The sequence below is a fragment of the Phoca vitulina genome, unplaced genomic scaffold, assembly GCF_004348235.1.
Source record: "Phoca vitulina isolate PV1807 unplaced genomic scaffold, GSC_HSeal_1.0 scaffold8, whole genome shotgun sequence".
Taxonomy (NCBI): Eukaryota; Metazoa; Chordata; class Mammalia; order Carnivora; family Phocidae; genus Phoca; species Phoca vitulina.
Window position 1 is genome coordinate 59,444,424 of NW_022589711.1, and position 18,242 is coordinate 59,462,665.

The 18,242-nt window shown below is 36.4% G+C and overlaps 1 protein-coding gene across 9 annotated transcripts in view; it reads right to left on the minus strand.

Moving 5' to 3' along the window:
• KLHL24 (kelch like family member 24) overlaps positions 1 to 18,242 on the minus strand; it is an 84,358-nt gene that overhangs the window by 55,721 nt on the left and 10,395 nt on the right. For all 9 annotated transcript variants that reach the window (XM_032407082.1, XM_032407079.1, XM_032407078.1 and 6 more), the window contains 3 exons: positions 13,920 to 14,896; positions 3,002 to 3,186; positions 1,912 to 2,030 (listed from right to left, as the gene is read on the minus strand). In XM_032407082.1, coding sequence (XP_032262973.1) covers positions 1,912 to 2,030; positions 3,002 to 3,186; positions 13,920 to 14,839 — 1,224 coding nt within the window. In that variant the 5' untranslated portion in view covers positions 14,840 to 14,896. The remainder of the gene's footprint in view (positions 1 to 1,911; positions 2,031 to 3,001; positions 3,187 to 13,919; positions 14,897 to 18,242) is intronic.

The window sequence follows — 18,242 nt, forward strand, 5'->3', positions numbered from 1 at the left end:
TAGGTTTGAATTCAGTTTATATTGTAATTTTTTTAGGGTAACAGTTTCCATGATGTGAGTACTTGCTATGTAAGGTAGGAAAGATTCCTTTCATGTCTTGATTTACTGCTTCTAAGTTTTAAGTAACTTCAAGCCAAGTATACTAACATTTGTCAAATAAATTTGTGTTCACCAATCCATACATGATATTTGAGACATAAGTCATATGCATTTGCCTTTGTACTTCCAGGCTAAATAATTACAATATTTTTAAAGTCAGATCTCTTCTCTTTCCAACCCCTTGAATATTTTAGCTGTCCCTTTCAGTAATATTTTATCATTCTTGAGGCATGGCTACCAAAACTATATATAATATAGTAATTACTGACAAACTAGTGATTTTGGAAAATATCCAAATAGAATTAGTATTTTATTTTAATTTTTTTTTTTTTTAGAATTAGTATTTCATTTCCATTACATCTATCCCAAGGTCCTCATTATTTCACTGACCTTGTTGACAGCAGCAGCACAATAGATCAATATCCTTAGGAATTAACAGTAGCTTTCAAAACTGTGCTTTGAGAAACTCTAATATTCTGTAGTACAGAAATTTCAAGAAGCCTCTATGGGGAAATAGACCAGGGCTGATGAGAGGCTGATTGGGAAGGGTTCCTGCACCATCTCTGTTTCTATTAGAGCAGTTCTGTTTTCTCACTGGTTGCTCTAAAATGTCTCTGTGAGGGCCCAAGAGGCAACAATCTTTTTAGAAGGGGGTATCAGGGAACCAGTCAGAAATACATGTGCAAGCAAGTATGCTGCTTTTATTCAGACTGCTCATTAATTTACGGTAGCTTTGAAGGAGCTAAGAGAGATGGAGGCAAAGAAAAGCTAAAGAGCCCTTGGCATACTGCTGTATTTTTATCTATGTAATGGCTTTTTATATTAGATTTAACTTTTTAACTTTAAAAAAGAAGGTGTGGCTGCTTTTAAAAAGTTTGGAAACCACTAGTCCACAAGTGTTTCTCAGGTTCCTAAGGACAGAGAATGGTTCAGAACCAACATACATTTATTTATTTATTTTTTTAAAGTAGGCTCCATGACCAGCATGGAACCCAACACGGGGCTTGAACCCTGAGGATGAAGACCTGAGCTGAGATCAAGTGTCGGACGCTTAACCAACTGAGCCACTCAGGCGCCCCCCAAATTATATATTTTTAAATATTTATTAGCTGCAGTCAATAATCAATTTTCTTTAAAATATATTGGTGAGGGCGCCTGGGTAGCTCAGTCGGTTAAGCGTCTGCCTTCGGCTCAGGTCATGATCCCAGGGTCTTGGGATCGAGTCCTGCATCGGGCTCCCTGCTCTATGGGGAGCCTGCTTCTCCCTCTCCTCCCCACTTTTGCTCTCTCTATTTGTCTCTCTCTCTCAAATGAATAAAATCTAAAAAAAATAAAAAATAAAAAATAAATAAATAAAATACATTGAATTTATTTTAACACTATTTTAAATTTGTTTTGTCCCTAACTTGCATAAAGAAAAAAAATAACATCAGTCTAGATAAATATATCTCTGCCTGACTGCCTAAGTCAGTAAAGGGAAAACGATTGCTTGGATTAGACATCGGCCTGTTTTTGTACTTGATGTAACTCCTTTATTTTCCAATGCTTCTTAGGCATTCAGACTCCAATGGAGCATGAAAAGAGAAATGTGCTGCACTGCCACAAATTCCAAATTGGGAGAACAAAGTATCCATTCAAAAGTACAGTGTCAAATTGTTTATACCTTCAGTTTATCTATTGAGGTTAGAAATGGAAGGAAATACAATTTGAATCCAAAATACCCAGACAGTGAGATGAAGGATTCAAGGATTCAACTGTGGTATTTATTTTGGAAATGTGCCAGCAATAGTAGTAAAAGGTGGTTTCTCTTACTTTACCAAGGAGGACAGCCATTTTGTGACGCCATCTGCCTTTATTTAGAGAAGCAACTCTGATCCAAATATTTAGCTGTGAGTTATAAATCCACACATCACGGCCATTGATTCTTCCACCTTTAAATGCAAAACAATGTACACACAATAATATGTATATCACCAAGGGATTTATGCTGAAGGCATAGATATATTATAACATGGGAGTTATTCACCCCGTCTAAGAATTTGTGAATTCAGTTCAATAAATGAAAAAGGACCCTCTTAGAGCTTAATGGAAACAGTTCTACAGAGCAGATTTTAAACTTTGCTGACGGTGATCTTGAGAATTATAAGCCCCAAATAATAAAATGCAGAATATGAATTTTACAAATGTGTAAGACTATTGATTTGAATCAGACATCAGAAGCACCCGAACAACAAAATTATTTTAAAAAGATTTTTAAAAAATCATCCATTTTTTCCAAAAGCATACCATTGTACAAAATAAAGTATGTGTTGTTATATTGTTCAACATGTAGTAATAGAGTAACTTGAAAGCTGATAAAATTATTAACCAAATAACAGACTCAAAACCATTGATAATGTAGTTATACTTTGTATAAGTCTGTCATTTTATTGTCTCAGATTTTAGATGTAACATCACATAAAAGAAGTTCAAGTTAAGAATTTCAAGGGAAATCCTATTTCATAAACTTTGGGGAGAATTTCAGAAAACCTGGGTGGACCAGAGATGCTTAATTAATTCTATGAGTAATTTTCACTTTGCATACTTCACTGTGTTCCTTAAAACAAAGCTAACAGGTAAAAGTTTTAAAAATTATACCATATCCTATATGCACTTGAGATCATTTAAAATTTGACAATTAAAGGCATTTTTCTGGTGGATCTTTTATAAATCATTCTGGATCATCTTGAGCCTGCTTTTAAGAGCAAAAAGTCATTCTCAGTTTTATTTGTTGTGTAACAAATACTTTCTGCTGAAAGTGGGTATATTCACTTTCATATTTTCTCCTGAGACACTACTATTGTTTAAAACAGCCAAGCTGTGTTCAAATTAAAAGTAGCTACTGTAATAATTCTCTAATTACCTGAAACAAGAATGTCATTCCTTAGAGCACAGACTGCATACTCTGATTTGGTAAATTCTGGAAGCTTAGCCAAAGACTTCCATTCTCCTGTCACAGGATCATAGCACTCAGTGTATGGAAGATTAAATCCTCCAACCCGTTCACAGCCTCCAACGACAACTATCACCTCAGAATAGCCAGTTGACCTAAAATAATTATTATAAGAATGTATAAATAATAAAATACACTCAAGATTGTTGAAAACTCTAAAAACATACCATTAACATAAAGAAAGTAGAACATTATTATAAAGTAAACAGTTAAGTTTATTCTCTGAGCATGTGCCAAATAATACAGGCTGCCAATGACTTTGAGAACATTTGCAAGGGGTTTTAGTGACATCATTTTCCACAGAAAATTTCTATGGGTATTTTTTTTCTTTGAGTTTTGCCCTAAAAATTGTAAAGCAGTCCAAAGATCCTACCTAACTCAACTGGAATCCTGGGAATAGTAAGGATGACTTTCAAATGCAGTTTTGCAGTAATTCAGATATGTATAACCATACTAAGGTAAGATAATATAGGAAAATAGTGATTTTTCATCAGATTGCTAGTTCTTTTTTTTTTTTTTAAGATTTTATTTATTTATTTATTTAAGAGAAAGAGAGCAAGAGCAGGAGGACGGGCAGAGGGGGAGGGACAAGCAGACTCCTGCTGAGCAGGGAGCCCAATGCAGGGGCTTGACCCCAAGACCCCGAGATCATGATCTGAGCTGAAGTCAGACGCTTACCATACTGAGCCACCCAAGCACCCCATATTGCTAGTTCTAAAAAAACTAATTCATAGTATAATCTAAGTACCCTTTAAAGGAGTGTATGTATTTGTTCGGAATCTATTTTTTAAAATAATTTTTTAAAGTTAAGTACATTAAAGTAATCCAAATCAAAACACCAAGCAGTCCTTAAAGTGTTAACAGAGTTTATAACAAAGAATGTTAAAGGAAAAAAAGCAAGACAAAGAATTGTACAGAAGGTCTGATCAATACTATGTAAAAACTGTGTCTGGAAAGAATATACCAAAGTGCTAATGATGGTTATCTCTGGATACTGCGGCTTCCTTCTTTCTATCAACACAAATTTTCAAAATGATAATGAACATGGACTATTTTTAGAGTGGGAAAAAAACAACATTTAGAGCACTAAGAGAATCCTAAGGTTTATGTTAATCATGGACTTCTTTTATTTTATAGTTTAAATTTAAGATAGATACAGGAAAAACTAAAAGCTTATTCAAGTTCTTTGTTGTTATTCATAAGGCTCAGTAGAAAGTTTGGAATTTTAAAATTATTTGGCTTTTATATTTTTTCACAAATATAACTGAAATGAAAAAGGTCCTGTAACTACATTTTATGGTTGTTACAATTTTGATCTCATGAAGCAAAATGCTAACAATCCCTCTTCTCTTAACTTAAATGTGGACGGAAAAAAGACCACATCAGGACACTGATTTGTAGTTTTAGTCAGTATAATGTTTCACAATTACACTAGAAAAAAAAAAACAAAATTAAGCAATACTGGTATGTCACCTTAACACAGATACTATTTCTAGCTACATTTACTCATAGCTTTTTCAACTAATAATCATTCACCTGTTCCATGCCAGGCATACTTTTCCATTATAAAATCAGAAAAATATATTGTAGAAAAGAATCCTATTCATAGATGTAATAAAAATTACTTTTAGGAACCCAGCAAATCATATAACCCTAATCTAGTATATAGTAAGACATTATCAGAAGGACTGAAATATTACCAATACTATTTTCCAAATAATTCTAAAATGAAACTATTAAAGTAAATAGAGAATAACACCAGATACTTGGTATAACTATTAACTTATCCTTCTTTCCATAAAAGTAACATTTCCTAAAATTACCATTTCCTAAAATTACACTTAAAATACCTCTAAAACAGGGCGCCTGGGTGGCTCAGTTGGTTAAGTGACTGCCTTTGGCTCAGGTCATGATCCTGGAATCCCTGGATCGAGTCCCGCATCGGGCTCCCTGCTCGGCAGGGAGTCTGCTTCTCCCTCTGACCCTCCCCCCTCTCATGTGCTCTCTCTCATTCTTTCTCTCTCAAATAAATAAATAAAAAAAATCTAAAAAAAAAAAAACCTCTAAAACAAATCCATGTGATTTTCCTTACTTATTGATTGATCAAAACAAAAGTTGCTAAATACTGTCACTGGGGTTCAACCACCCCCAATTGTTTTAATATAAAATCAAGGTAACTATTATATATTATAGAATTGTGTTTTATACACTTTCCTTATAACATTTTATTTATTTTTACTTTATTTTTTATTTATTTATTTTTTTAAAGATTTTATTTATTTATTTGACAGAGAGAGACACAGCGAGAGAGGGAACACAAGCAGGGGGAATGGCAGAGGGAGAAACAGGCTTCCCGTGGAGCAGGGGGCCCGATGTGGGGCTCAAACCCAAGATGCTGGGATCATGACCTGAGCCGAAGGCAGATGCTTAACGACTGAGCCACCCAGGCGCCCTATTTTTTATTTTTTTTTAAGAGAAAGAGAGAGAGCAGAAGTGGCATCACGGGTGCGGGGGTCAGAGAGAGAGAGAGAATCTTAAGCAGCATCCACACCCTGCATGGGGCTCAACGTGGGGTTCAATCTCAAACCCTGAGATCATGACCTAAGCCAAAATCAAGAGTCAGACACTTAACCAACTGAGCCATTCAGGTGTCCCAAAATATGATTTATTTTACAGTTTCTCTTTGCTTAAACTTGCTTGCTTTTTTCAAGACTTCTTAGCCTAATAAACATATATTGTCTCTTTTTGTACCTTGGAATAAGAAGAGAAAATAGCACCAAAAACTAATGGCTAAAACAATTAGTCCCACTAAGTAAAGGATCATTTCAGTGTCTATGGAAATGTGTTTTTATCTGAAAGGATCACAAACTAGTAGTTTTACCTGTACTGAAGGTCTTATTTGCAACCAAATGGCTCTTAACTTAATTAGAGACAAGTCTGGTGTTCCCATTAGAGACTGTTAATCCAGGAGAAGTTATTTTTAGGGACGCCTGGGTGGCTCAGTCAGTTAAGTGGCTGACTCCTGGTCTTGGCTCAGGTCATGATCTCAGGGTTGTGGGATCAAGCCTGGCATCGTGCTCCCAGCTCAGTGGGGAGTCTGCTTGAGTTTCTCTCCCTCTCCCCCTCTTCCTGCTTGTGTGAGCGCTCTCTCTCTAAAATAAATAAATCTTTTTTAAAAGTTATTTTTTATTTCTTGAGCTTGGAAAAATTTTTATCTAAGGCAGGGAGATGACTGCCTTAACGGAAGTAAGTTACTACAGCTGATAATGGCAACTGGAACAAAAAGGCAGTCAAGATGATAGTACAGGATGAATAAAAGTCTGGATACCCTATTCAACCTATTTTTTAGAGTGAACATTATTTTATTAATGCTTTAAAGTGAAAATCCTGATTCTGCTGTGATAAAATAACAAATATTTGCTGTTTTAGTATTAAATCTTACCATTTGTTCCTGGGAAAGTATGACAACTAAATTATCCTTTTTTTTACTATGGCAAATATTGTTTTTAAAAAATCATCATCCTCTTTTATCATGAATTTAAGAAAAGATCAAATTAAAAGATTACATTCTTTGACTTATGTGAAAGATAAAATAATTCTCTCCCTCTGCCCCTCCCCCTGCTCGTGCTCTCTCAAATAAATAAATTAAAAAAAAATTTTTTTTAACAGATTTTATTTATTTATTTGACAGAGAGACACAGTGGGAGAGGGAACACAAGCAGGGGGAGTGGGAGAAGGAGAAGCAGGCTTCCCGCTGAGCAGGGAGCCCGATGAGGCACTTGATCCCAGGACCCTGTGATCACGACCTGAGCTGAAGGCAGACACTTAACGACTGAGCCACCCAGGCGCCCCAAATTTAAAAAAATCTTAAAAAAATAAAAAAAGAATCTCAAAAGGCAAAATACAGGACTTGTTGGGTGAAATAACAGACCTACTTATTATTAATGCCAAATATGCCAGAGATAGGCCAAACTAATTCTCACCAATAAAAGGAGTCACTGGGAATGGTTAATGGCTACTGGGAAGAATAACTGAACGTATTTAAAAAGCACAATAGGAAAGGCAGTGTTTACATATAGTAGGAAATTGGAAGAAAGAAGGGAATGATATTAGTAATATTATCTATTCACCATTCCAAGACTCAAAAATACCTGAAAACTGAGCTATCAAACAAAATAATTAACTAAAATAGAGATATGAGACTTAAAGCCCTAAAGAGACCACCTGGCTCTCTAGTCTGTAAGGTATGATAGTTACTAAACTCAATGTATTAATATATCTAAAGAAAGAACTATGTATCAAAAGAGGGATTGGTTGATCATAGAAGCAATAAGTAAATGAATGAAAAAGTAGATAATCACAAAGGCAAACATCTCCTGTACCCATTCAAGTTCTTGTCTAAGGGAAAGAGAATCTTAGCTTAGCTAACTTGAACATCACTGGTTCTTTGGTAAGAATATTTTTATGGTGGGTGAGACTTCCTCAAGCTATACTAGCTGAGAGGACTCCTGTTCTAAAGATCTACTAACTCCCTTTGTTTGGATTCCATGCTTGCCAAACAACCTTTGAAAACTTTGGCTTCCCACTTAGTGATTTGTCCATAGTAAAAGAATATGCTAGGGGCGCCTGGGTGGCTCAGTCGTTAAGTGTCTGCCTTCGGCTCAGGTCATGATCCCAGGGTCCTGGGATCGAGCCCTGCATCGGGCTCCCTGCTCCGCGGGAGGCCTGCTTCTCCCTCTCCCACTCCCCTTGCTTGTGTTCCCTCTCTCGCTCTCTGTTAAATAAATAAAAAAAAAAATCTTAAAAAAAAAAAAAAAAAAGAATATGCTGAACAGACTGGCTTAAAGATCTATATGTGCCGATGTGGAATAACCTCCAAGATACTTATAAATGATAAAAACAAGGCACAGAACTGAGTGTATAAAAAAAAAAGCAGGGAAGTATGTGTGTGTATATACATATACCTAGAATATATACACACACAAAGAATATTTTTAAAGAGTTCAAAAAACTGGTTAACAGTGGTATCCTTTGGGGAGAACTGATCTATAAAGGATCAGGTGGATGGAGACTTACATGTATACTTTCATGAAAAATTTTGAGTTAAAAATAAAAATGAGGGACACCTGGGTGGCTCAGTCGGTTAAGCGTCTGCCTTCGGCTCAGGTCATGATCCCAGGGTCCTGGGATCGAGCCCCACCTCAGGCTCCCTGCTTGGCGGGGAGCCTACTTCTCCCTCTACCTGCTGCTCCCCCTGCTTGTGCTCTCTCTCTCTCTGTCAAATAAATAAATAAAATCTTTTTAAAAAATCTTAAATCATTATCTTCAAGTTTTTATTGGTTTGCAATAGGAATTTGAACTTTGTCTTCATTATGCACATAATTTTCATTATGTAATAACTGATTGTTAGACAAGAGGTAGTAGAAAGTTTTTAGAAAAGTACTTAATTAACTAATTCCAACCTTAAAATGACAAGCTTATTAAATCTTAGCTATCTCTATTGCTCAATGGAATGTGGCAAAGAGCATCAATTTTTTCCGTAGACATGAACAAACTATTCTTAAACTATTTGATATCAAGCATATCTGTCTTTCAAACCACATTTCCTATTCTGTAAAAGCAGAGCACAAATTTACAATGTATTTTGATTATTTTCTTCATGAAACCAGCAAAAATTTTTATTGTGCATTTTTGTGTATAATACTAGGTTATGTACTTTTCATATCTATTTCCAATCCTCACAATCTTACGAGGTGGTATTATGCTTATTGTACAGATGAGAAAATTGATAGAGAAGTTAAAATGTTTTGCCTAAGGTCATGGTATTAACTATTTGTACAGAGCCAAATCCCAGTCCAGACCTGATTCTGAAGCCAGTACTCTGAACACATCATGATACTTGCACTTGTCATTTATTAAAGAGTAGTCATTATGTAGTAGTACAGAGATTTCAAGTTGCATCATATATATTAATAAAAAGACAACTATTCCTAAGCTTTACTCCCATGATTGGTCTCTACTGTTTTTTCTCCCGAGGGTTTACAACTGGTAGTGCAGATTACCAAAGCTTCTGTGCTCTTAGATTGGTCCTTATCCTCTTTTTAGGTACCCGTTATCATACTCTGTTTTTACTACAATGTATGTTGGAGTTTTCTTTCTTATTTCTTTCTTATTTAAGAGACATGTGGGTATATATAGGTAGAATATTCAGTATGGACTGAACTCTGGAGAACACTCCCTGAAGAAATCCTGGCTGATGTGAGGACTATAACCTAACTGAACAATGGTGGAAACAGACTGTTATCACCCTAATCCGAGTTAATCTTTGCATCACTAATGGTGGGACCACCAAATATGCTGTGTCTCCTAATGTGATGTAATACAATATACACATTACCTAGGATGAACTCTAGCCAAAAATATTTAACTTGTCTCCATCAAGCAGAAGCTTGTTGAGCTACCTTCCAGTTTCCAGAAAACATAGCTAAATTCAGCTAAGTGACAGCATAAGGAAGCAACCTAATACAGAAGGTGGAATATTTTCTGGACAACTTGCCCATCAACAAAATCATGAAAAAGAAACTGTTCTGGAATAAGAGACTTCATGGGAATAACCAGATGCAATGAGCGGTACTGGATCGGATCAAGGTTCATTAAAGAACAGTTTGGAAAAGACTGGGGAATATGAATACAGACTGCATATTAGTTAATATGAAAGAAATATTAACTTCAAGTGGGATGTTATTTAGCCTATGTTATTGTTTTAAAGATGCATCCTGAGGTAAAAATAAGCAAACAAATAAATTGGCTGAATGAATGGGTGAATAAGTGAAAGAGAAAAGTCTGGGCTGGAGTTATAGGTTTGTTAGTCAATAGCATGTATGGTAATTAAAATCAAGAGAGTAGATGAGATCATCTAGGAAGATGTGATGTAAGGCAAGACAGAGAGATGTGAACCGAGGGGATTATCAACATTTCAAAGACCAGATATAGAACCATCAAATGGAAAAAGAGCAGCTGGAGAAGAGGACCATGAGGAAAATGGTGTTCCAGAAGCTAATGGAGGAATTTCAAGAAAAAGTAAAGCAATTGATAAAGTCAAATCCTAAAGAGAAATCAAGGTGAATAAAGACTGAAAAGAGGCTAATAACAAATAGAAGGTCAGTGATGACCTGAGAGGAGTTTCAGTCAAGTGACTGGAGGGGAAGTCAGAGTGAACTGTAGTTGAAGTGGAGACATCACTCCTCTTTCAAAGAAGTTTGGAGTTTCTCAGAAAGATGAGAACCTGAAAAACAATACACATTGTTCAGATAATGAAATTCCTAGTGATTGGTATTAATATGCAGTAACAGGTAAGTGAAGGAATAGAAGGAACAGGAGGTGATGGTAGAGTTGTAAAATAAAGGATTTCTCTTTATACTCCTTATACAATGGCTACATAAAATAAATATCTTCTATTATATTTACAATAGTCTGTAAACTCAATATAACTATGGTTTGTTTTTTTCCTACTTGCCTCCTAAAGAAAGATGACATTGAAATCTTATATATAGATGTGTTTCACTGTATGAAATGGATTGATTCCCTTAAAAATTGGATATAAAATAATTTTTACAAATTAAATAATTAAGGGAATTGGAAAATTATCTGTGTATTATCTAAGCCTAATTACCTTTAGACTGCAATCTGATTTCATTTACGTTATATTTTTATAAATAATGTTAATAACAAATAACTTATTTGATTTTACAACATACAACCCTTGGTCCCTAATTCTAATCCTATGCGTATATAGGATTATATGTATATGCTGGAAAGTTATTATTAGCCCTATTTGACCCAAAGCCATTCTGTCTGCTGTAAGGGGAGTCTCTTTGAAAAAATACACAATTTTCCCCTTGGAGGGATACTGTGTGTCCAGAAAAGTTCTGAACAGTCCCAAAGCTGTTCAACATTCTTTTCAAGATTTTATTTATTTATTTGAGAGAGAGCAAGAGAGAGCAAGCGAGCAGGGGGAAGGGGCAGAGGGAGAAGCAGACTCCCCGCTGAGCAGGTAGCCTGATGTGGGACTCAATCCCAGGACCCTGAGATCATGACCTGAGCTGAAGGCAGAGCTTAACTGACTGAGCCACCCAAGTGCCTGCTGTTCAGCATTCTTAATCAATAAAGAACCTTGGTCTTTCACATTTTTAAGCTCAGCCCATGTTTCTTAATAGTCCTTAAAAAAAATAACGACTTAAAAAATTGTATATTTATATAATAAAATTATATGTTTTTTGTCCCTTGTTAAAAAACTGAAAGGGTCAAATACACTTCTTTCTTACAAAGCAATTGTTACTTTTCACTAAATTCAGTTGACTTTGAAGAAAAAAATGTACTCTAACCCTAAATACAAAGAAGTATTAATTTTTTATAATAATAATTACCCAATATTGTATCCAATTTATAAAAAGTTCAGAATGTCAAGTACTGGGAGTTTTCTTTAAAGATTTATTTGAGAGTGCACACGTGCACGCACATGTGAGTGCACAAGTAGGGGGTGCAGAGGGAGAGGGAGAGAGAGTCTTAAGCAAACTCTGAGCTAAGAGAGGAGCCCCACTCGGGGCTTGATCTCAAGACCTTGATATAGGACCTGAGCCGAAACCAAGGATCGAACTCTTAACCAACCACGCCAAGCAGGCACCCCTGGGAGTTTTCTTAAGTGGGTCAAACCTACACTACACTATATAAATAATAATAGCTAATAATTTTTAAGTATTTCTCTACACCACTTTCGATGATGAGTACCTTAAGGATTATTGCATTTAATAGTTTCAATGGCAGAACCTGTGAGATAGGTACTATTTATCATCATTCTCACTTTACATATGAGGAAACAGATTAAATCTTGCTATGTTCAAACTAGATTTTAAACACATGCTATCTCATCATATGCTGAATTTTAATCATATCCCAAAACAATAATAATCAAAATCAAAGCTAAAATTTTGGTTTGAGAGCTACGCTCTAGTAAATTTATAGGAAAAGTGGAGATGATATGAGAAAATAAAAGTAAATACCAGTTTTACAACAATGTGAATATATTTAACACTACTGAGTGGTACAATTATTAAAATTGGTTAAGATGATAAATTTATGCTATATGTTTTTTAAACACAATTTTAAAAAATTAGCTTTGTTAGAAAAATATTAGATTTTTTTTTAAAAGATTTTATTTATTTATCAGAAAGACACAGCGAGAGAAAGAGCACAAGCAGGGGAAGCAGCAGGCAGAGGGAGAAGCAGGCTCCCTGATGAGCAAGGAGCCTGATGTGGGACTCGATCCCAGGACCCTGGGATCATGACCTGAGCAGAAGGCAGACGCTTAACTGACTGAGCCACCCAGGCGCCCTGCAAGATTCTTTACTATATTTCTCACAATAGCCATTTCTTGCTTATTCACAGTATAGTACATTTAATATTATTCCTTCAATTATTAAGACATGGATATTATTTTCCTATAGCTTATAAATTAAAATCTGTATGTTTTACCGAAATAATGCACTATAAGAAGATACAAGTGTAATACTGAATTGAATTCCTACCTCTAAATATGTTTTCCAAATTCTCTCTAATGATGATATAATTTTTATAACCAGAAAAAAATTTAAAAAATTAAGATTGACATTAAATTACTGTGACAATGAGAAGAGATCTGAAACCTGGGTTTTACATCAAGAATCCACTCAATAGGGGCACCTGGGTGGCTCAGTCGTTAAGCATCTGCCTTCGGCTCAGGTCATGATCCTAGGGTCCTGGGATTAAGCCCCGCATCGGGCTCCCTGCTCGGCGGGAAGCCTGCTTCTCCCTCTCCCACTCCCCCTGCTTGTGTTCCCACTCTCGCTGCCTCTCTCTGTCAAATAAATAAAATCTTAAAAAAAAAAAAAAAAAGAATCTACTCAATATATATCAGCTTACTTACTTCACCTTTATATTTCAAGTTGTCTGCTAGGAAAAAAGGAAGTCTGTGAATTTGCCAATTGTTTTTTTTTTAAAGATTTATTTATTTATCTGAGAGAGAGAGAATCTCAAGCAGACTCCCACTGAGTGCAGAGCCCAATGCAGGGCTTGAGTTCATGACCTGAGCTGAAATCAAGAGTCAGACACTTAACCAACTGAGCCAACTGGGCACCCCTACCAATTGTTTTTTATATGTAGAGGCAGTACAAGAGAGTCTACCAGTTTTTTTTTTTTTAAGATTTTATTTATTCATTTGACAGAGAGAGAGAGAGCACAAGCAGGGGGAGTGGCAGGCAGAGGCACAGGGAGAAGCAGGCTCCCTGCAGAGCACGGGGAGCCCGATGTGGGACTCGATCCCAGGACCCTGGGATCGTGACCTGAGCCGAAGGCAGTTGCCTAACCACGTGAGCCACCAGGCGCCCGAGAGTCTACCAAAGTCTTTAGTCTACTTTATATCCAAAGACTCTTTGGAAAGAAAAGTGGAATGATTAGAGATTAAGAGAAAAGATTAAGAGAAATAAGCAGAAATATGTTGAGATGTTCACAGTTGCAAAGACCCTTTGCAATACCCTTTCATAGCTCAGAATAACAAAGAATGATACTGCTGAATCTAGTGTTCACTGGCAAAGACTTTTAAAAAAAATTTTTTTTGAGGGGGAGAGACATTTTAATGATTTACATAATCCAAAACAAATCTTAAATTATGGAAAGCCACATTAAGACAATACATATGACTACACTGAGATTTCACTCAGGAGGTTTAAAAATATTTAAAAAATAAAAACTTTTGTTAATTATGTTGTAGTTCATTTATAAACAGTTTTCTCACCTGCGTGGCCTAGTCCTTGGGGACATCATTTCATTCCCAAGTATGTGGTACCGTCTTGCTTCGTGCAATAGCTGATAACACTCAGGAGAATTCTGGATCAATTGGTCCACCTCAACTGTTTGGACAAAGTAGTTGGGATGCAACAGAGGGAGTCTCACATGTGTCAGGAGCTCATGTAACAGTGGTCTTCTCAGATCAACAGCACGATAGACCCAACGCATGACGGCTTCAAAAACCATCTCCTCTTTACCAATAACAAGTTCATCACTACAAATATAATCAATAAGTTCATCTTTGTCAAGCTCAAGAAATTCTTCATGCTGTGACACATCTTCAAAAGTCTGTAATGCAAAATTCTTGCATTTTGTGAAGAGTGTTTTGAGAGAATGGGTATCAGCAAAGCGCTGGATTCCTAAGCAGTTACAAGGATCAAGTTGTTCCTCTAAGAACTTGGCACAAGCATCACGGAGAACACTAATCTGAAAGAGACTTGATGTTTCAAAGAGATACTGTACATTCTCTGTAGTGATCTTTACCTTTCCAGTATAAACATACTGCAAAAAACATTCCATAGCTTCAGCTAAAATACCATTGATCTCAACCAACATTTCTCGGCTCTCTCTGTGGTCATTACAAAACATAGCTCTGAAGTAGCTACTGCAGGCTGAGAGAACAGCTCTATGGCAAGGAAATTCTTTGCCTTCCACACAAATGATGACGTCTGTGAATAAGCGGCTGTCTCGGAATTCATTGAATATCTGGAGTATGTTTTCAGCATGGGATGATCCTGAGGAGAAGTCAAAAAACTCATGGCCTGTCAGAGATTTAGGGTCCATTTCAAAAACTTTACGCTTAGTTGCTGGGGAATCACGCACCCCAAGATCCTCTCTGTTTAGTCTTCGTCCCAATATTAGTACCATTGTTACATCAGTTGACTATATAATTGTTGAGAAATGTTAAGGATCTTCTTTATGTGGCTAAAAGTAGAAAAAAAACGTAAACATTTCAATATATAAAAAATTCAGCACTCAGACTACATAGTCTCATTTTGATGTAAACATTACAACAAATTCATATATATATATCTTATATATATATATACCTTATGTGGAGTATAGAGTACTATCTCATTTTAATGAGAATTGATAAATAAAAATTTGCATTATGGGTACAATCTGCCATAGTACTCCTTAAGCCCACCCCCCCAAAGATATTATATACTTTTTGAATTACTAATAACCTCTGTCTCCCCTTTTACACAACTGGGTTTTATCTACTGACTGTAGAGTTAAGTCTGAATGCTGTAAGACAAAGAATTTGACTATATTCAGATTCCTAATATAAATGTTTATTACCTTAATATAATATTGTGAGAGAGGAATTCAGTTATATCTATCAGCAGCCTTTAAAAATATGTGTATTGGGGCACCTGGCTGGCTCAGTCAGTACAGGATGCGACTCTTGATCTTGTATTTGTAAATTCAAGCCCCATGTTGGGTATAAAGATTACTTTAAAAAAATGTGTATTGTTCGACCAGGAAGTCCATTTCTAGCAATCTATCCTAAGGAAATAATCTGGAATATGTGGAAAGATTTATCTACAGAGATGTTCAATGCTCTATTAGTAGAAAATACTTAAAACAATCTAAATGCCCTACAAGAGAAGATGAGTTAAACCATACCGCATCTTAGTCTATGTAGCCATTTAAAATTATGTAGACTATTTAATGACACAGGGAAGTATGTCAGATAGTAAGTGAAAAGCGGATCGTAAAACATATGCTCAAAATAGAAAAAACTTTGTATCAGTGTATCTTAGGGATAGAAAAAAGGAGGCATATATGCCAAAATGTTAAGTGATTTATCTTTTGTTTTCCTCTATTTCACCCAATTTCCACTATAAATATGTAGTATTTTGTTTTCAGATCTTTAAAACACATGTATCTATGCCCTTCTCCCTTTCACTAATAAGAAACATCCCCAAACTTCTCTCAGAAATGAGTATGAATAGGTAAACTAATGGATTGAGGCACTGGGCTATGGCTATCAATTCTCTTTAAGTTTTGATTTTTAAGGTGGTTCTTCCACAGCTACTCTCTTTTCACATCTCCATAAATTAATATGTGATCCAAAATGTATCTGTAACTGGCTTAAGAGCACTGAGAATAACTCTCAACTATTCCCATTCTCTCATAATCTCATACACAATTCCTTCTAAAGGTCCCAGCTTCTTCCTGAAATATTTCAACAGTCAGACATCCAGGCCTAACTAAGCCTAAAGAATGCTTAAGAACATCAAAGATAACCCCCAAATGAAATGCTGTCCTACATTCACAAGCCACAAATAAAATGGAGACTTGAGAGTTAACAATCTTAATTTAGAACTGTGTTTTGTGGGGCTCCTGGATGGCCCTGTCAGTTAAGCCACTGACTCCTGGTTTCAGTTCAGATCATGATCTCATGGGTCTTGAGACTGAGCCAGGGCAGGCACCATGCTCAGCAGGGAGTCTGCTTGAAAGATTCTCTCCTCCTGCCCCTCCCCTGCTCACGTGTGCCCACACTTGCACTCTGTCTCTAAAAATAAATCCTTTAAAAAAACCCTGTATTTTGTATACCCATCACACATTAAATTGTACCCCATTTTTAGAATCCTTATGTGACATAGTAAGCTAGAAAATATGAACTATCAAAACCAAGAACCGGGCGCCTGGGTGGCTCAGTCGTTAAGCGTCTGCCTTCGGCTCAGGTCATGATCTCAGGGGTCCTGGATGAGTCCCTGCTCATTGGGCTCCCTGCTCGGCGGGAAGCCTGCTTCTCCCTCTCCCACTCCCCCTGCTTGTGTTCCCTCTCTCGCTGTGCCTCTCTCTGTCAAATAAATAAATAAAATCTTTAAAAAAAAAACAAAACAAAACCAAGAAGCAACTCGTTCTATTACATTCTTTCATATTCTGATTTATCCTTTTTTTAAAGATTTTATTTATTTGAGAAAGAGAGAGTGCGTGCGCACAAGTCGGGGGGAGGGGCAGAGGGAGAGGGACAAGCAGACTCCCCACGAGCAGGAAGCCCAATGAGGGGCTCATTCCCAGGACCCTGGGATCATGACCTGAGTAAAAGGCAGACGCTTAACCAACTGAGCCACCCAGGTGCCCCCTGATTTATTCTTATATTTGCCTTCTTTTCTCATCATTCTAATGACCCAGATACCCTAGTTACAATATTCACTAGATACTTCCAATTTTCATCAATTCCCTCACTGAGTGTATTTAATTTTGTCACTTCCATTTCTATCATCAACAAATATTTATTGCGTGCCTACCATTGTCAGGATACTGTGCTCGGCCTATGGTTTTCAGAGATGTAAGATATTACTGGATGTTGCTGTTGAGGTTTTTTTTTTTTTTAATATAGTTGCGACAAAGCATATTCACAAAAAGATAAACAGTAAGGTAGTATGTGCGATCTGATGCCACACTGGTATGGATAGCACAGTTCCCACTTAAGTTTCTATTAAATGTTTTCTACCTCTTCATATAAAATAGCACTTAATCTTTCTGAAGTCCAGGTGTTAGGATTTTCCCTAGGCAGATGTACAGCAGGCTATTCTAATTGTTAGGGCAAAGTACCTGGTTGTAATTACATTTGAAGGACACCTAAATGTTTGCATGTACAAAATCCTTTCTCTTCCATTCCTCTCTTCATCTCTTAATTTTGCAGGTAAAGTCAGAAAAAAATTCAAGCAATTTTATTAGTCAAGTGGAATAAAGATGCAAGTAAAACAAATACTTTTTTCATTTGGGATCACCAGGTGGGGATTCAGAGGCAGTATGCTAATAGGGAAATTCCTGCTGTGTTCATGTGGATTGTTTGAATTTAAAAAGTCCTAAAATGACCGAAGAAGGGTCATTTAGGTTCCCTCTAAGAATTCTGGCAAAAACTGAGGAAGTTCTTGGAAATCTACCAAGTAAGGCTGTAGGAACTATTAAGAGCCAAATCTGTGTACTAATTAGGTATTAACTGGTTTGACGATACCATAGGGGCTGTATTTCCTTATACACATTAAAAAACAAAACAGAACAACACTAATCATCTTTTTTTAAAACTGCTTGCCATGTGCCTGGCACTTTCTAAATTCTCTTTTTTTTTTTTTTTTAAAGATTTTATTTATTTGAGACACAGAGAATGAGAGAGAGAGAGAGAGAGAGAGAGAGCACATGAGAGGGGGGAGGGTCAGAGGGAGAAGCAGACTCCCTGCTGAGCAGGGAGCCCGATGCGGGACTCGATCCAGGGACTCCAGGATCATGACCTGAGCCGAAGGCAGTCGCT